Raw genomic sequence first — 19,962 nt, 5'->3', positions numbered from 1 at the left:
TGCTGAATTGGGTTCAGATTGGGTGATTGACTTGGCCACTCAAGAATTAACCATTTTTTAGCTTTGAAAAATGTTGTTGCTTTAGCAGTACGTTTGGGATCATTGTCTTGCTGCAGAATGAACCACCGGCCAATGCGTTTCGAGGCATTTGTTTGAACTTGAGCAGATGGGATGTGTCTATACACTTCAGAATTCATTATGCTACTACCATCAGCAGATGTATCATCAATGAAGATAAGTGAGCCAATACCTTCAGCAGCCATAACACCGCAAGCACCGTGTTTCACAGATGAGGTGGTATGCTTTGGATCTTGGGCAGTTCGTTCTCTCCTGCATACTTTGCTCTTGCCATCACTCTGATACAAGTTAATCTTCATCTCATCTGTCCACAAGATCTTTTTCCAGAACTGTGGTTGCTCTTTTTAGTACTTCTTGGCAAACTGTAACCTGGCCATCCTATTTTTACGGCTAACCAGTGGTTTGCATCTTGCAGTGTAGCCTCAGTATTTCTGTTCATGAAGTTTTCTGCGGACAGTGATCATTGACAAATCCACACCTGACTCCTGAAGAATGTTTCTGATCTGTCGGACAGGTGTTTGTGGATTTTTCTTTATAATAGAGAGAGTTCTTCTGTCATCAGCTGCGGAGGTCTTCCTTGGCCTGCCAGTCCCTTTGTGATTAGTAAGCTCACCTGTGCTCACTTTCATCTTAATGATGTTCCAAAGTTGATTTTGGTAAATCTAAGGTCAGTTTTATTCTTGTTTCTCAGTCTCATAATGGCTTCTTTGACTTTCATTGACACAACTTTGGTCCTCATGTTGATAAACACCAATAAAAGTTTCCAAAGGTGATGGAAAGACTGGAGGAAAGACTAGGTGCTGAGAGCTCTCTTATACCTGCATTAAGGAGGCATTTAAACACACCTGAGCAATTACAAACACCTGTGAAGCCATGTGTCCCAAACATTGTGGGACCCTGAAATGGGGGGACTATGTATAAACTCAGCTGTCATTTCTACATGGTGAAACAAAAATGTATACAAAAACCCTTTAATAAAAACTGACTATGTGCACTTTAACCGCATGTGATTTTTGTTTTCTATTACAAATCTCAAATTATGGAGTACAGAGGCAAATAAATAAATGATGGGTCTTTGTCCCAAACATTATGGAGGGCACTGTATATGTCCACATCCAGAGAGGATATTTGAACCTGAAATCAGTGTGAAATTTTAATGTAGAGAATCTAAGAAAACATACATTAATTTATCGTTATGAGTTCTTGAATGAAACTTGTTATCCATAAAAATGAAGTAGTGTTGTAATTTTTATGCCATGACTTGCAGGTTTAGGTATTTTATTAAATGTGGTTTCCCTACGTGTGTATGTATTTTGGAGTTGTTATTTGCTATAATTAACTATAAAATTATTAGCGTGACAAACAGTAATTGTCTTCCCAAATACCGGTTGACTTGGTGCTTAGCCATCTTTCAGCGCACCTAAAAATTAAATAAATGATTAAATGGCTTGAGGCGTCAATAACATTTCTACCAGAAACCTGCCTAACTAGAATTGAATACCTAAAGCCAAAAGAAAAATGGGTTGGGAAGATTTTTAGTGCTCTATGTTCTTCTAAGAAGTAAGGTGTGTCCAAAAAAAACTATAGGTCTTAATACTCTCCTCTAGGCGTGGTAGACTTACATGGACAAGACCTAAGATGTAGTTCTGATTGGTGATTTAATGCTAGTTAATAAATGATCTTAATCGTGTTAATCTAACTCGTGTTCTAAAGAATAGTTTTCCTCTCTACTGTATTGTTTTTCTGAGCAGGAACAGTTTTGGTAAAGGGATGATATCTATTCGGTGATATATGATTCATCGAACCTTGAGGTCTTTCGGTTATTTATACTGCCTGCTGGTGGACAGTGCTTGTTTAGCTATGTGCCTGCAATTATATTCAAGTTGAACATGATGTTGATTAATATGGAGGAAGGAACTGCAGATGTTGGTTTAAACCGGATAGACACAAAATGCTGGAATAACTCAGCGGGACAGGCAGCATCTCTGGAGAGAAGGAATGGGTGACATTTCAGGTTGAGACCCTCCTTCAGACTCTGAAGCAGGGTCTTGACCTGAAACGTCACCCATTCCTTCTTTCCAGAGATGCTGCCTGTCCTGAAGAGTTACTCCAGCATTTTTGTGTCTATCTATGATCTTGATTAATTTTGATTGACTTTTAACTTTATTTTTGTGATATTTATTGATGATGCTAATATTATTTTTTGCATTCTATCTTGTAATATTTCAAACTGAACAGTTTATTTTTGATGGGTAGAAAATTGCTGCCATTCTCAGTAGCTCTGAAATAAAATCAAACCTTCATTAGGATGTCTGATAGAAAGTATCCATGTAACCTGCTTTAACTTTGCTTAGACTTACTAGCTACATACCTCTTATAAAAGATCTGCTGTTAATCATTATGTCCTTAATACATGATTTGTATGCTTTTTACATTTTCTTTGTCTCCAAGTACATGATCAGCCATGATCACAGGCTCGAAGGGTCGAATGGCCTGCTCCTGCAACTATTTTCTATTGTCTATTGCTAATATCTTACTTTCCTTAAGCATTTCTTCTAATGCATGTTACACTAATAACATTGTGTAAATTAGTTTTTGCAGATATTTAAAATAATATATTTCCTTCAAAGCTGTGCTAACTGGTATTGAGCTGTATATGTTTGATGCTTATTTATTACAAGTTCATAATCACAGAATAGTTATAACATAGAACAAAGCAAATTTGGCTCGAAGGGCCGAATGGCCTACTCCTGCACCTATTTTCTATTTTCTAATTGGCCTGAAGAAGCCTTTCAGATCCCAAGTTGGACCAGTTCAGCTCGTCTTGGATCACACTACCTCTACTGATAACCTTGCAAATTCTTTCTATTAAGATACTTATCCAGTTTCTTTTTGAAAATAAGCTGTTTTCACTACGATCTATGGCGGCGCATTGCCAGACCCTACTCGCATGTTGTGTAACAATTTGGGTCAGATAGCATCCCTGGAGGACATAGATAGGCAACATTTTGGATTAGGACGTCACCAGTTACAAGAAGAATTTGAAACATTGCCTATCTATATCCTCCAGAGATGCTTCATGACCTGCTGATATACTCCAGTGCTTTGTTTTCCACTCAAGATTCCAGCATATGCAGTTCCTTATGTCTGCTGTGTAACAAAGTTTTATCATCAGTCTCATCTCAACATCCCTCATTTAATCTCTATGTATGTCTTCTCATCCTAAATTGAAATATTTTAAACCAATGTTGTGGTTTTACTGTACAAGATCTTGAACTGTATTGTTGATATTTTGTTCCTTAACTATGCCACTTCCTCAACCATTTCAAACTGTAATATTTGTAATTTTTGCATTTTCCATTGCATTTGCAAGTTTGTTTGAGAAAAAAAAAAATTTGTTCTCTATAATCTTTCTAGTTTAAGTAAATGCATCTCAATTGTACAAATTGCTAAACAACTTCTGACATCAAATTACATGGAAATATTGCATAAATATTTGATTTCAGCTTTCAGGAAACAGATACTGCCTGGCATGGTGGATGTCTTGCACTCGCTGAACTGGGTAGAAGAGGATTGTTACTCCCTTCTAGGCTTCCTGATGGTATGTAATAAGGCAGAAACCCCTGTACATAATTAAAAAAAACACTGGCCTCATAATTGTAACGTGCCTGAAAACCCATGTTAAAATAGGCTGCTTGGAAGCCTGTTGGTTTGGATATTCTTTTGTTCAAGGACATTGACTACTAAGCTTGTATGTAAAGCCCCTGTCCCACGTACGTGTCCTTGGCACACTAAAAACGTTTGGAGCACGTAACGTCATTTGCCCGCACAACCGTCTGGAGCTCAAAATGCAGGAGTAACTCAGCGGGACCGGCAGCATCTCTGGAGAGAAGTAATGGGTGATGTTTTGGGTCGAGACTCTTCTTCAGTCTGAAAGAAGGGTCTTGACCCGAAACGTCACCCAATCTGTCTCTCCAGAGATGCTGCCGGTCCCGCTGAGTTACTTGTACATTTTGTGTCCATCTTCAATTTTCTTGGCCCCGCTCTGGGAGTAGGAGTGAAGGCGGATCCGGATCTGCAACGGCCGTGAGCCCCAGGCGATTGTTTGCCTGCTTCTGCTGCTGTTGGAGGTGAGACGTTGCATCGCGCCAGGGTCTTGGGCCTGTCCCACTTTGGCCGTCTGTTACGCGACAGGCCGTTGGCGTGTGAAGATTTCGTTCGCTACAAAAATTTCAGAGTCCCCGCGAGATGTCGCGCACATCTCCGCGCTTCTCAGTGGGACCGACCCCCCGCGGCCATACGATGCCCATGCGCCTCAACGCAACGACGAGGTAGCGTAATTTGCGTGCCAAGGACACGCAAGTGGGACAGGCCCTTAAGGCTACTTCTGCAGTCCTCCATCATTCCACATAGTGAATCTAATGAATTAGGAATTTAGATTGGGTGTTGGAGATCAGAAGACAATCGGAGGGAATAAAACTGGATATTATGGGGAGTGAGTATTGCGAGAATGATCCCAGGAATGATTGGGTGAACATATGATGAACATTTGAGGGATAGGCTGAGGGATTCTAGATTTGTTGAATGAGTCGGTGTCTATTTTTTTTTCATTTGGCAGGATATGATGTTACTTCTCCCATCTTTTCAATGCAAACATATCTTTAGACATGGATCTTTCCTTTTTTTAAAAATATGATCTATTTTCAAGTAGGCAGATTTATTCTATTTATAGCTGGTGAACATTGAAGCTTTGAAACTTTTAGACTTTTATAAGATTTTGAGGCACAGTTTGCACACCACTTTCTGGAGTTTCTGCTCAAATTCTGTCAAGTCTCTGCTCAAATTCAACATTATCTTGTTCTTTATGCTCTGTGCCTCTTGCTACAAAAAAAATGATTCTGTATGCATTCAGTGTGGAACTATCTTAATATGTTTCTATTAATGAGGTATTTCTGTGGGTGTAAAACTGGAACTTTTTATTTGTTAGTCTTTGGTTATGTGGCAGAAATTAATTCTGTGATGTAAATAGAACCAGATTAATTGCCATGGTGTCAAAGAAGCATACACACAGAAATAGGCCCTTCAGCCCACTCTGTCAATGCAAATCATGTACGTACCCATCTATAATATTCCCATTTATCAGCAGCTGGCCTATGGCTTTCTGTGCCTCATCGATTGAAGTGAGAGGATCTGTCCATCACCAGTTCAGGCAGTGTAATCCAGATCACAACCGCCTATTTATACAAAAAGTGTAATTTCATGTTTATTTGATGTTATCTTCAGTCCAAAGAAAAAGCAATGGTTTAACACATTTCTGGTTTCTACTTTGCTGCTAACCAGGGATTTGGTAAAGGATGCTCAAATTAAATAGAGTTTGATCTCCACATTAGTAGTTTGTGCCCCCTGATAATTTGCTGCCATTGTCTTTGACTACCTTCTCCTGTAGGAAAGTTGTCAGTGAAATCTATCTTCCTTTACGCAGAATTGCAACATAAAAATAGTTGTATTTTGTTGTGTGATTTTCATTCCCCTTGGAGCTGCAGCATTAAAATTATGATCTAATTGATTTCAATTGGTGACATTTAGTTTACAATATTCTTAAACTTAACTTAAGTATAACAAAGTTATTCATGTTGAATATTACAAATATATTTATAATCTTAAACCATTGTGAAGATGTAATTTTGTATTTTAAGTACTTAACAGTTACTGAATGTTAATCAAAAAATGAGAGAATCATTTTTGCATGATAAATTACCTTTAATCCAGTAGCACAAAAACATATCATTCTTTTTAACATAATGAATGGTTGAACATCACACAGAGTATTTCCATCACCCAATGTTTACTATTATCTAAAATAATGTGCTCAATACATTTTGCTTAAATAACCCACAAGAATTGATGTCCCAGTATTTAAGTAAGAATACAAAAAGAAATCAAACTACATAATTGCAATGACCTTCACAAACGTCTGAGCAATTTACAATTACTCAGACAACTGTACAGTATATATATATATATATATATATATGTATTTTACTATCCTTTTGTTTGCGCCAGGTATGTGCAATTAAACAACATTCAGTGGATCAATTTGTAATTGATCTATTTGGATATCAAAGATAGGATGTGTCAGTTCCATTATCAGAGTGAATGTCATACTTGAGGAGGTTAAAGTTTGTAAGTTAAAGTGATTTAATGACCTGCGTTTGACGTGCCAGTAAACTTGGGACATAAAGGAGTTAACTGATTGCAAAAAGAAGAGAAAAGAAACAATAACCTGTTTTTAAAATTTCTTATTAAATAATTATTTCAGTTTTGTTTTATGTTCTTAATGTTTTTAATTTTTTCATGTTTTTCTTTTAATTTATTTTTAATTGTTTACATTTTTGTAGTTTTTACATGCATGTCCGAATGTTGGAGGTGTTTAGTAACTAATAGTGATGATGTCTGACAAAGCAGACTGCAAGTCTCAAGCTATGAAGTCAAAAAATAATTTGAACGATTTACTTTATTGCACTTATGAGCGTCCTGCCACTTCTCTGTCCTAAACCCCAGTCTGCTATAGTTCAAGCAGGCAAGGTAGGCCATCTACATCTGAGCCAAGTCAGAAGATGTCTGGTGACCTTGGAGAGGGCTTTTGGTTAGCAGCCAGGGTTTTGCCTTCCTCTTGGTACGGGTACATGTTTGTCATTGATAATCCAGATTATCATGTGCTTTAACTCGCAAGATTCAATTACAAATGATCAGTAGGTTTATGTATATGCAGGAGGAAATGGTTGTTGACTTTCATAAATTATTTTTTTAAGTAGTTCACTCTGCAGTTGATCTATTAGAAATACTTTATAATTCGCAAACTTTTCAGAAAAGGAATAAAATAATTTGTTGAAGTTTTCATTGTTTAGCAACTTCTAGCAGTGTTTCACGGGTAAACTCAATCTGTGTAAGAGGAAAAGAGAGCTCCAAAGAATAATATAAGGTGCTTCCTTATTGTCTCACTTTATTTTTTATCTTATCCATGCCATGTCTATTTGCCTTCTGATCAGCACCATGCATTTCTACAGAATGCAATTCAAACTGAAAGTACATCAGCCACTAATTTTAATCGTATGCTCTTTCTGTGTCACTACAGTCTTTTAGCGAACACCGAATATAGTGTATAGAAATGAAAGTAAAAGACGACTTTAAATAAACCCACGTTGTATGATCACGTCAATGAGCACATTGATCATTGATGTGAACAATTTTCATCCACTTTATATAGCTTAATAATTAATCTTGTTGTTGGTTTCAGTTGAAGATATGTTGTTTTAAGCAACTTTCGTTCTCTTCCTCAGGTTGAATATTCTATCACAGTCATTGACCTTGATGTGTGTTGTGACTGATTGAGTTTCAACTGATTCTTCACGTGATCTTTTCTGATACCTTGATTTTAGTTTCACTATTTTTTTAACTGCCGGACAATTATATTTGTGCTTTTCTTTATAACTTGGTTCCTTTTTACAAGCCAGCTCCCCTTGTGGTAGAAAGGGCCATTCGTCATTATGTTTTCCTTGGTTACACGCAGCTAATTGACAAAGAGCCACTGCAGCTGACTGCTTCAGTTCATCTTTACTGCTGTCAGTGCTTTGGGGAACCTTTATTGTTTGCAAGTTAGCAGGTTTTTCTTTCTGATTTTTACATTGATTTGTTTTGTGGCAATCTTTGCCTGTATTATGGTCTTCTGCAGAATGAGTATTTAAGTCTGAATGGAGAAACCTGTTGCCATTTGAGGTTTTTGCTGGTACTCTTAAATCTTGTAAATTGATGTCGACGTCTAATGGAACAGAATCTTCAGCTGTGTTCCACTCATAATTGTGATGAGCTTTAATTGAAAGATTTAAAGGTACATCCTGCACCTTTGTGCAAGTTTCAAACTCTCTAACCGGAAGGGAATGATTGGCATCAGATGTATCTTCGCTTGAATTCTGACGGAGAATTTTATTTGTAGTTCCATGCTGTTTGTCAGGTTCCGATTTTGCTTTATCCTTTTTGGAAAGGTTTAACGGTATCATGGCAGCTAAACTTGTGTCATTCGGTACCAGAGCATTGCCATGGTAGTAATCCAAAATGGTGACATTTGAAGACGTTGTACCCTCATTGGGTGCTCGGATTCTATAAAAAAAGAGTAGCAAAATAGGATATTTAGATAAAATTTAATCTTTACAAGTTGATAAATGTTGTTCAGGAATTAAGCAGACTATCCATCCCACAAAATCCAACTCATTTTATTGAACAAAATCTGAAAATGCTGAGGCATTAATACTGTTTCTCTTCCCACAGATGTGGCCTGACCTTCTGAGTATTTCCAGCATTTTCTGTTTTGTTTTAGATTTTCAGCAGTTTCTTGGCTTTCATGTTTTATTTTTCAATACCACAAAGAATTTAACCTTTAATCAAAACCTTTCAAGAAATTACCTGGACAGTTTTCTTCATTTTCCTTGGTGAGGAAATGTTTTATTAATGATCGGAATGTGAATAACTTTGAGGAAGTGGATGAGGAACATATTGAATTGAATAGTTTTAATGTATTAAACATATACAAATAACTTGGATTTAGATATCACCTTTCACTTCATCTGGATACTTATATCCCATTTTTTAGTTGTGTTTTGTTCCAAAAATAGGAGAAATCTGACCGGGTAGTTTATTTGCAAAGTATTGAATAAGGAATAATTGTTCAGGCCATCGTGAGCACAATCAACACCACCGTCACAGAGGCTTTCACAGACGGTATTTTGAACAGGATATTTTGAACGGGATAATAAACCAAGAGCATGCCGACAGCACTTCCAGTATTCTGTGTTGAAATGTTGACATAAATTATACATTTGTGTATTTGACGTATGATTTAAATAGGGGAACGAGTGTTAGAAGTGATCCAAGGTTGGTATATTGAATATAGAAATCTTAGAAAGCAAAACACAATGAATGTACAAATTAGATGGAATTTCCAAATAGGTTGGGGGCGAAAGAAAGCTTGATGTTTAGATTTTGAAGAAGGACATCATTGCCTTTTTGTCATTGTTCATATATATATATATATATATATATCTCTATCTCTGAAAGACCTGCAACAAGTGGTGTGCGACAGGAGTCGGTTCTGGGTCCACTGCTGTTTGTTATTTATATTAGTGATTGGTTGTGAATGTCGGTGGCAGAGTTAGTAAGTTTGAAGAAGGTGGTTGAGTGGAGAGTGAAGAAGGTTATCTCCGATAACAATGGGATCTTGATCAACTGGGCCAATGGCAGATGGAAATTCATTCAGATAAATGTAAGGTATTGCATTTAGGTAGGTCAAACCAGGGCAGGGCTTACACGGTAAATGCTGGGGTCCTGGGGAGTGTTGTAGGACAGAGAACTAGGTGTACAGGTATATCGTTCATTGATAGTGGGGGGTACAGGTAGTCAGGGTGGTAAAGAACGCGTTTGGTTTGCTTGCCTTCTATCAGTTCGGATATTGAGTTCAAGAGTTGGAACACTGTTTACAGCTATACAAAACATTGGCAAGGCCCTGGATCAATGGGGCGACAAATGGCAGATGGAATTTAATTCAGATAAATATGAGGTATTGCATTTAGGTAAGACAAAACTGAAGAGGGATTTGTCATCATTACTGTTTGTTGCTTCTCTACCATTTCTTGAAGTAAAAATGCAGAGTGTAAGATTGTAGTGAAGGGAGAAAAGCAAAGTAGGAGATGTATGCTAAGACCATTTCCAGCTTTATAAATAGAAATAAATTGCAGGATGTGCACGATGTGAGTAGGCCATCAACATTTCTGGTTTCATTGCCTTCTTTCAGGAGGCAAGGAGAAGGAGCTGGAGCCCGCTTTTTCCTGAGTGCTGCCTTCACCAATGCCTCGCAAATCAGTTCCACTTGTAGAATAATTGCCTTTGCTCGTCGACAGCTACTTTTAAGTGTTGTTTGATGGTCATAAATTTGTCCCCACCCCTCCCACCCTCTTCTAGGGCAGTAAGTCAATGAACAGCTAGAAATATTGTACCATCCTGTGAGCCTGCTTCTCAGGCCTTCCATTGTAGTTTCACTTGCATTCCAAATCAAGTAATGACAGTGAACATTGATGAATGTGTAAGAAGGAACTGCAGGTGCTGGTTTAAACATTGATGAATCCCGTATCCAGCTCCAGGTGGTGCAATTTGGAAAGGATTTCCCTGCCTTGATGAAGGAATAAAGAGATTTTCTGGACTTAAGTAATGTGGTATTCATTCAGTAATGCCTTTGGCCCAACAAGTCTGCACCAACAATAAATGCCCCGCTAATTTTAGCCTAACCCAGTTTATTCTCCTCGCATTTCCATCACTCCCAATGACTCCAGATTCTACTACTCACCTTGGAGCAATGTACGGTGGCCATTTTACATACAACCTGAACCATTTTGCAATGAGGGAGAAAACTTCAGTGCCATAAGGAAACCCACATGTCACAGAGGTGGAGAGAAGGGCGGCACAGTGGTGTAGCAGTAGAGTTGCTGCCTTACAGCGCAAGTGGGTTCGATCCTGACTACGGGTGCCGTCTGTATGGAGTTTGTACGTTTTCCCTGTGACTGCATGAGTTTTCCCTGGGTTCTCTGGTTTCCTCCCACACTCCAAAGACGTACAAGTTTGTAGGTTAATAGGCTTCAGTAAAGATTGTAAATTGTCCCTAGTGTATAGGACAGTGCGGGGATCGCAGGCCAGCGCGAACTCGGTGGGCCAAAGGAGCTGTTTCCGTGTTGTATCTCTAAACTAAACTAAACTAAACTAAATTAAGAGAGTAAAATCCTCACGGACAGCATTGGATGTCTGAACTGAATCTCAGTATCTGAGGCTGCGAGGCAGCATCTCTACTAGAAGTGCCACAGTGCAGCCTTTTTTACAGTTACCCAATTACTGGAAGAAAAAATTAGAATTGTTTTAATTGTTTGAATTATTGGATCTGGAATGCACTGCTTGGAAAGGTGCCAACAATAACTTTCAGAGTGGTATTTGAAATTTAAAGTGGAAACGCAGGTTTAAAAAAAATAGGAGGAGTGGAACTAAGTGGATAGATTTATCATAGAGTTGGCAGAAACATGATGTGTTAAATGGCAAAGATAGATACAAAATGCAGAGGTAACTCAGCGGGACTGGCAACATCTCTGGAGTGAAAGAATGGCTGACGTTTCAGGTCGCCCCCAAAGCTTTATACATTCCTACATTCCTTCTATCCTTTATACAATCCTGTCAGATGCTGCCTGTCCCGATGAGTTACTCCAGCATTTTGAGACTATTTTTGGTGTAAACCAGCATGTGCAATTCCTTCCTGCACATGTGTTTAATGATCTTCTGTGCTTTAGATTTAGATGAAGGGATTCAAAGTAACATTAGCAAATTTACAGATGACACAAAGCTGGGTGGCAGTGTGAACTGTGAGGAGGATACTATGAGAATGCAGGGTGATTTGGACAGGTTGGGTGAGTGGGCAGATGCAGTTTAATGTGGATAAATGTGAGGAAAACAGAAAGGCAAATTATTATCTAAATGGTGTTAAGTTGGGAAAAGGGGAAGTACAATGGGATCTGGGGGTCCTTGGTCTTCAGTCAATGAAAGTAAGCATGCAGGTACAGCAGGCAGTGAAGAAAGTGAATGGCATAACAAGAGGAGTTGAGTATAGGAGCAAAGAGATCCTTCTGCAGTTGTACAGGGCCCTAGTGAGACCACACCTGGAGTATTGTGTGCAGTTTTGGTCCCCTAATTTGAGGAAGGACATTCTTGCTATTGAGGGACTGCAGCATAGGTTTACAAGATTAATTCCCGGGATGGCAGGACTGTCATATGCTGAGAGAATGGAGCGGCAGTGCTTGTATACTTTGGAGCTTAGAAGGATGAGAGGGGATCTTATTGAAACATATGAGATTATTAAGGGTTTGGACACGCTACATGTTCCCAATGTTGGGGAAGTCCGGAACCAGGGGCCACAGTTTTAAGAATAAGGGGTAAGCTATTTAGAACGGAAATGAGGAAACACTTTTTCACCCAGAGAGTTGTTAGTCTGTGGAATTCTCTGCCTCAGAGGGCGGTGGAGGCCAGTTCTCTGGATACTTTCAAGAGAGCGCTAGATAAGGCTCTTAAAGATAACAGAGTCAGGGGATATGGGGAGAAGGCAGGAATGGGGTACTGATTGGGGATGATCAGCCATGATCACATTGAATGGTGGTGCTGGCTCGAAGGGCCGAATGGCCTACTCCTGCACCTATTGTCTATTGTCTCTCTGTTCGTTTCAGTATATGCTTAATAATGTGTAACAGTGCCTGTCAACCTATGAACAAAGTATAGATGATCATTTGGAAGTATCTATAACAGCAACAATATTGTTGGGAAAACCATTGATGTTTGCTTTACCTGGTGATTCCTTGACTTTCTGGTGGTTCATGTTGTACGTGGATTTCACTTGCTTGTAGATTTGTGGCACTTCTGATTGGTCTAAAGGGTGTGAATCCTTCATCCACCCTTTTATTTTTATTATTTGGGGCTGAAGCAAACTTGGGCGATTTGACGCAAGTTTCTGAGACGATGGCTTTTTGAACATGTGGTGTTGGGCTAGGCCGACCTGGTGAACCAATTGCTGCACTTCCTGACTTTGGGCTTATTTTTGTATTTTTCCCCCCTGTGCATAGGTTGCTATTCATGCCCAATGTTTGTGTCTCATTATCTTTTGACAAGGACATTGGGACAGGGTTCTCCCAGTCACAATGAAGTCTTCTGTGTGAATTCTGGAAGTACAATTCTGGTGGTGGTGAAGTTTCGTACAGTGAAGGATTCCCGACTGACAGGTGTGTCTCTTGATTCCTGTTGGAATTATTTCCTTGCTGAGACTTCAGACCAAATGGAGGAAGGTCATATTCAGTTGGACTGCGATGATGGACACCGTAAGGAATGGGAAGATTTGAATGAAAATGATGCAGAATTTTGTATTGCTCTAATGCTGATTGGCTAATGTGCCTTGGCAAATTCATGCCTCTATTTTGTAGATGAGGCGGTGAGAAATGTTGCTGTTCAGGAGAGAAATAGAGTGAAATATCTGGGCTGCCGCATTCAAAAGGTTTCCCCGAGAGGAGATAGGGTGAAAAGACTAAACCACGTTGATTGTAATAATGATGTGTATAATCTGGAATTAATGGTGAGGTGTTTGGAGGAATTGAACCAAAATATTTATTTGCAGCATATTTCCTGGGATGCTCTGGTGAATTTGAAGGAGAACATGTTCCATGTTGGTCACCAGGACTGTAAAACGCTGACTTCATTGGGATGGTGGACGCCTTGTTTGAATTTTCCAGAATAAAATTTGTCTTTTCATTGTCTTTGTCGGAGCTTTTGGTGAGTTTCAAGTCCCCAACAGGCAAGAAAGCTGATGGTCGTTCATCTTTTTCAAAATGTTCTACAGTTTCATTTTCTGCAAGAATTTTCTGGAGTGGCTCCTTCTGTTTTGCTTTTGTAACTGGTGTAACAGTGCGATCACCCATTCTGGTGTTTTCTTTCATATCTTTACTGATGATCTGGTGGCTTGCAGGTTTATCAGTTTTTCTGCAGCTCGGACTTTGAACCGGGTCACCGTTTGACAAAGATGAGTCATGGCTCACATTTGATGCACAGTCATTCTGAATGTGTAGATCAGAACTTGATTTTACACATTTTCCTGTTTGATCCTGATCCGTCACTAATGAGAGAGAGTTTTCACATAAACTGTATTTCATGTGGTTAAACAGGTGTGATTTCTCATTGCAAGTAAATGGGCACTGGAAGCACTTGTATTTAAATGGCTTTCCTGCAGGACGGGGAATGTAGTGAGGTTTCTTTGGTTTACGCTCTTTAGTGAGACTCATTTTTGACACTTTTGATAAAGATTAAGGATCACAGCATTCCCTGGGTCTTGGCTTTTTTAAAGAAGTGTTGGTAGTTTAAATCAATAATCTGAAAACTCCACACGCTTGCTTGTACAGGTAACCAATATGTGCCAGTAGATCAGCGCAGGAATAATTTGCATCAGTCTGTGGATGAAAACATACAAATGTATTAATCTTATACAAAGAGTAAAAGCCAGCACATTCCTTAACACACACACACACACACCTGCTTTCGGAAACTTATATGCAAATCTGGCAGAGTGACATTGCGCCACCTTTTGTATGACGTTGAATATGGATGAGATAATGTTTTGTACATTACACCTGTATCATCTAAAGTGTAGACCTGGAAAAGGGTGGGGTTGGGTGAGGGGGTTGATATATGGGTGCAGCAGGGAGAGGGAACTGGGATCAGGGGTGGTGGAAAGTGCAAAGTAAGGTGTGTGTGAGGAGAATATGGTAGCTGAGAAGGGGAGGTGAGGGGGAGGGCAGTTACATGAAATGGAGAATTCAGTGTTCATGCTGTGGGGTTGTCAGCTATCCGTACAGAACGTGAGGTGCTGTGCTTCCAGTTTTGCGTGGCCTCACACTGGCAATGGAGGAGGCTGAGAGCAGACAGGTTGGTAGGGGAATTGGAACGGAAATTGAAGTGGCTAGCAACCAGGAGCTCTAGCTGGCCCTGACTGCCTGTCTTGGCCCTGGCAGCCCAAGTGTCCGTGAAGCTATTGGCTAGTCTGTATTTGGTTTCATCTGTAAAGAGGTGACCACTGTGCAATAATTGAGGCTGGAGGTGATGCATGTATCTGTCGCACCTGAAAGAGCTGATTGGGTCCCTGGATGGGAGTGAGAGAGGAGGCGAAGAGACAGGTATTTCTCCTAAAAAAAAAAGGGTCACTCCACACTCCACAAATGCTGCCTAACCGGCAGAGTTCCTCCAGCAGTTTTTTTTTGTTGAAAATTCCAGCATCTCCAGTCTCTTGTGTCTCCAATTACTTCAGGAAGCTTGTTCTTTTCGAATGTGTTAAGAGCCAAGCCTGTTACAGCTTGCCCCTTATTGCATTGTCCGGAACCTAGCTCCTGAGAAACTCTGATGGTTTCGTTCTCATGGTCTGTAAGCTTTCTGCAATATATAACGCCAAAGGCTACATGCTTTTTCCCGATGAAGAATTAACTGAAATATTCTACATCACTAATTCCTCTTAATCCTAAAAATGATATTCTAATAAGATGTTTCAGTTTATCTTTGATGTATCCAAGTAAATGTAAGTTATGAGAGTTTCTCTTTTTACAGTTAAAGTTTATTTAGTTTTTACTACAAATTTGTTTCATTTATTTGATAAATGGAAGCAACAAATTGCAGATGTAAAAACCATTGGCATGTGATATATTTCATTCAAAATTCCATTGAGAAAAAACTATGATTTTAAATATATTCTGAAATCTGACATTTGAAAAAAAAAGTTTTGCCATGTATGAACAGACTATAGAATTGTTGCAATCCAAAGATATTCTGAGATATTACAAACTTTTTTTTAATCAACTTTCAAACCATTCTAATACATGTTTTTAGAAAAAACAGACCAGGCAGCATTTGTGGAGGGAAATTAACAGACAGCATTTCGGCTCAACATCTTCCTTCAGGCTGATGGAGAAGGGGAGAAAGCTGGTAAAAAGAGATGAGGGAATGGGATGGATCAGAAACTGGCAAATGACAAGGTAGATTCAGGCTTGGAAGGATGATTTTGGTAGAAAAGTGGAGATATTTTAACAAAGGCGAGAAGTGAAATGGAAACAGAAGGGTTCAGATGTAGAATCTGATTGGGAAAAGAGGAGTGAAATCTGAAATTGGAGGGAGCGATGTGGGTGGGTGGATGGGAACGGGAGAAAAAGAGGGGAATAAAAGGAAAATGTGGAAGGGCCAGGGTGGTGATGGGCAGAAGAAGGAGAATAAAAGAACTGGGTGACAAGGCATGAGCGTGGTGGGTGGGGTGGGTGAATACAGTGTGGATGTGGGGAACTGGGGTTTATCTGAAATGAGATCATTCAATCCGTGCTGTGGCATTGTAGGCTATCCAAACGGAATATGCAGTGCCCACCCGCCAATTTGCATGTATCCTCATTCTGGCAGTGGACGAGGCCGAGGGCAGAAATGTTGATATGGGAATGAGAAGTGGTGTTTAAAATGTTGAGCAACTGAAAGCTCTAGCAGTCTTTGGTGGACATAATACAATTGTTCAGTGAGTTGATGAGAATGTGGAGAGAACAGGCTACAGGGAAAATTAGTGGGGGAAGTTGCTCTATGAGTTGGTATAGACTTGATGGGATGAAATGTCCACCAATGCCTTGAGGGAAAATGGTGCATTTATGCCACAGGTTCCAAGTTCAGTCCTTGGCCATGGATCATCAAGTCAATCTCAATTGCAGAAGTACTGGGATGATAAATCTGAATGCTCTGTTGCTGGCCCTGGCCTGAAAATGCCCCACAGGTCTTGTGTTTGCCATCCATTCACCTCTGCTGTAAGGTGTGAGAATTTGATCTTCACCTTGTTGCTCTCATACCACAGAAAAAAATAACTTTGTGACATTAATTTTCTTTTCTCACACCTGATAAACAAATACTTGGATCCAATGTAATATGAAAAACAGTAGGCAGAGCTATTAAAATGTCTTAATACATTTAAAAAGTATCTTTCCATATATTTGGATTTTGGATTTAAGTTGCCTTATTTCCAATGTCTGAACTTTTAGGTAGTTAAGTATTTGATTATAAAATAATTAATTAGAACATTTGTAAATTATTATGCAAATGGTGTTTTAAACATAGAAAATACAATTACTAGTATAATATAGATGTTCTTTACATCTACTACATTATCCATGCCATTTTTACATATTATCTGCACAAAATAAACTCTCTCTCCAGCAACTATCTATTTTCCTTTCTCTTCTGGTTGTCTTGCCTTTTCAATCCTGCTCCAATATACATTGAGGCATGTGCCCAAGTATGTATTGTGAGTTGCCCATTGTTTTTCCTCCCTCCCTGCAGGGGAACATTTAGCATTGGATTATGCCACCCTCTAATGGCATGTCCAACATTCTATTTTGATTTTGTTGGTGAAATTGTACTGTATACAGAAATAGGCTCCTGGCTATTTTGGCAATTTAAAGGTCAGGAATGAAACAGTTTTGAACCACCCAAAGTAAAAATGAATCCTCTTTTCTACCAGGGTTGAGTCCAAAAGAGGCCAAGATCGGATTGTTGCAAACTATCTTATTCATGGAATTCACAGAAAAAACTATTTCATTCTGAAAACCAAATTTAAACTCTTTGCTTGATTCTACTTTCAACTTTTGCTTGCAAATCCATTATTCATAGTGATGATTCTCACCTTTACGATTGATTACATTTTTCTAAAAGGATCTATTAAAGATGACCTGAGATGCAGAGTATATTGTACAGTTCTTTTATTTACCCAAACCAATAGTTTAATTTAATTAGCAATCAATTTTTATCGTTTTATGCAAAAATGTGTTTAATTACTTTAAAACACAAGCAAAATTATTTCAAGATATGAGAATCAATATTAAATCAGTTTTAAGCTGAGAAAGCTTTTTATTAACAAACTGAATGCAGTCTTTTTTTGCCACTGAAGCTCCGGTTTTTGCCCCTTTGCGCCCTGCAGCAGTAACAATCTGAAACTGCAAGGTGTTGCATCTAATGTTACTTTTTAACCAGTCCCCAGGAGGTGCCCAAAGTATATTTTGACGTGTCAATGTCTGTATGCCCTTCTTCCCAAATCCAAACCACCACATAGTGGGAATTGAGAGCATTCCAATTTTGAGACTTTCCTTGGTAAACTTTTGCAATCTAAAATATCAATACACTGTTTAAACCACTGTCTTCATTGTATTCCCAAAAGGCAACACAATCAAATCTGGGAAAGATTAATCTAGATTCAATTTGTTTGGATAAACATTGAAGTAACATTGCACCGCATGGATACCTGTTCTCAGTAAAATACATATTCTGTATTTAACAAGTTATCTGTGTTCATCTCCTGTTGGCTCATTTCTGTGCCTGGAGGACAGAATGACGATGAATGTGGAAATTTAGATGCTGGTTCCTGGAGTGGGTGTGTATGTGCTGACACAGACTTTAAGCTTATTTTAGCACATTGTTTAAGGCAGTACACGGCAGGTGCATGAGAAACATCTCTCTTTTTTGGTTGAAGAATAACACTTTGTGCATGCTCTCTCTGGGTTTTGAATTTAGTTCATCATCCAAAATGTAAATTTAAATGAATTCATTTCTGTTTTATTACCTTGAGACAAATTCAGACCGAGATCATAAAATGAAACTTACAGAAAACTATGAACACTATAAGTTAATAGTACTTATCCATAAACAGTTTCTCGCCCCCCCTCCCCGAGTTTGTTCTAACCTTAGTGATGTGATGTTGTGCAATTAAATAAGTCAGTTGATCCCTATAATAGGTCTACAGGTGTACCAATCTCGGAAATGTTCCCGGTTTCAACACCACTCTGGCATATTCCAAAATACATCCCAATATATTGGTTGATTTAATTAGAAATTACGTTCAACGTTGCTTACAACTTTTCAAATGAACTCTTAATAGCAAACAGCTTTGCTGACCAGTCAAACTTTAGAAGATTGAAGTTTTTGTTAATATTTGATGTACATAAGACTTAATGCAAGCATCGTACAATACGATTACCATCTCAATTTAAGTTCACAATTCTTTTAATCTTTTACTAAACTCATGTCGCAACTGGTTTTATTGTACGAGACAAAAGTATTTAAAATAAAACGCACTTACTTACCCTATATATGTAACTTTCTGTTGATTGCTTTTGTTTCCATAAGTAAACTGCGCATAAGCAAAGTATGTTCTCTGCTTGATTGCTAGTTGAAAATGAAGCCAGCAATTCTAATAGGAGGGACTATAAGTGAAGGAGTTGGGCCCTGAGGGTATGGAGATGCACCCAATGTTTTTCCTGCCTCAAGCAATGATTCATGCGTTCGTTCTATCCAGTTACAGTTTTCTTCCAGTATTACCTCAGTACCCAATTTGCAAAGCAAAATTGTTTTGGTTTCTACTGGCCATTTTACAGCAAGCAATCATGTTTACACAAGCTTGAACTTTTGTAGTGTAAGCAAGCTCTCTTGTTTGAACTGTAATTCTGCTTACACTGGCCTTTTGTTTATACATTTTTTTCGTTCCCCTTCTCCAATCTCCTTAAGAAATCTACCTGTAAAATACAGTTGCATTAATTATATTTCCAGATTGTATTCAACCTTACCAAACTAGTTTTACCAGCCATATTTGTGTTACACTGCTAAAGTTTAGTGTTCAGATTCCTTCTGATATATAGTCTGAAATAAGACTCCAAAACACAAATGGATATTTCAGTGTTTATAATGCTCCAAAATTTACACATTTTTGTTGCATGCAAGTCCCATTTCAATGTCATGTGGAAACAGGACCTTCGGCCCAACTTGCCCATGCCGACCAACGTGTTCCATCTACAATCGTCCGAGATCTGCCTGTGTTTAGCCTATATCCCTCTAAACCTCTCTTATCCACATACCTATCCAAATGTTCTCAAATGTTGTGATAGTACCTGCCTTAACTACCACCTCATGCAGCTCTTTCCATACACCTACCACCCATGGTGTAAAAAGAAGTTGCCTTTTAGGTTCCCATTAAATCTTTCCCCCTCACCTTAAAGTGGTCAATAACCAAAATAAGCATACATAATGACAGACTGTATCTTTATAACACTTTCTTCTTGTGGGCAAACAACATGAATATTAAAAGTGCATTAGAGGATATTTTCTGTGGTTTCTACGTTAATTACAAAATTACATTTGATTTATCCAACTTCAAAGTGTTCCAACAGGATATTTGTGTGGGTGTGGATGTCCTTTAAATCAGTT

The 19,962-nt window shown here is 38.7% G+C and overlaps 2 protein-coding genes across 3 annotated transcripts in view; one reads left to right on the top strand and one right to left on the bottom strand.

The window, feature by feature from the left end:
• The window catches only part of tbcd (tubulin folding cofactor D), a 151,971-nt gene that overhangs the window by 35,099 nt on the left and 96,910 nt on the right, over nucleotides 1-19,962 (top strand). Inside the window, exon 13 of the mRNA XM_055653672.1 lies at nucleotides 3,585-3,679. Within this exon, the coding sequence (XP_055509647.1) occupies nucleotides 3,585-3,679 (95 nt within the window). The remainder of the gene's footprint in view (nucleotides 1-3,584; nucleotides 3,680-19,962) is intronic.
• znf750 (zinc finger protein 750) lies at nucleotides 4,331-19,899 on the bottom strand. Of its 2 annotated transcripts, none has more exons than XM_055653674.1 (3): nucleotides 18,842-19,899; nucleotides 12,502-14,147; nucleotides 4,331-8,235 (listed from the first exon to the last, which is right to left on the bottom strand). In XM_055653674.1, the coding sequence occupies exons 2-3, from the start codon at nucleotides 13,980-13,982 to the stop codon at nucleotides 7,392-7,394; spliced, it is 2,325 nt and encodes a 774-aa protein (XP_055509649.1). In that variant the 5' UTR covers nucleotides 13,983-14,147; nucleotides 18,842-19,899; the 3' UTR covers nucleotides 4,331-7,391. The 2 variants fall into 2 exon arrangements, with proteins under 2 accessions (XP_055509649.1, XP_055509648.1); XM_055653673.1 differs by having other exon boundaries at nucleotides 18,846-19,899.

The sequence above is a fragment of the Leucoraja erinacea genome, chromosome 23 (assembly GCF_028641065.1).
Source record: "Leucoraja erinacea ecotype New England chromosome 23, Leri_hhj_1, whole genome shotgun sequence".
NCBI lineage: Eukaryota > Metazoa > Chordata > Chondrichthyes > Rajiformes > Rajidae > Leucoraja > Leucoraja erinaceus.
The sequence above is the reverse complement of the archived record's forward strand: the minus strand, read 5'-3'. Positions and strand labels throughout refer to the sequence as shown.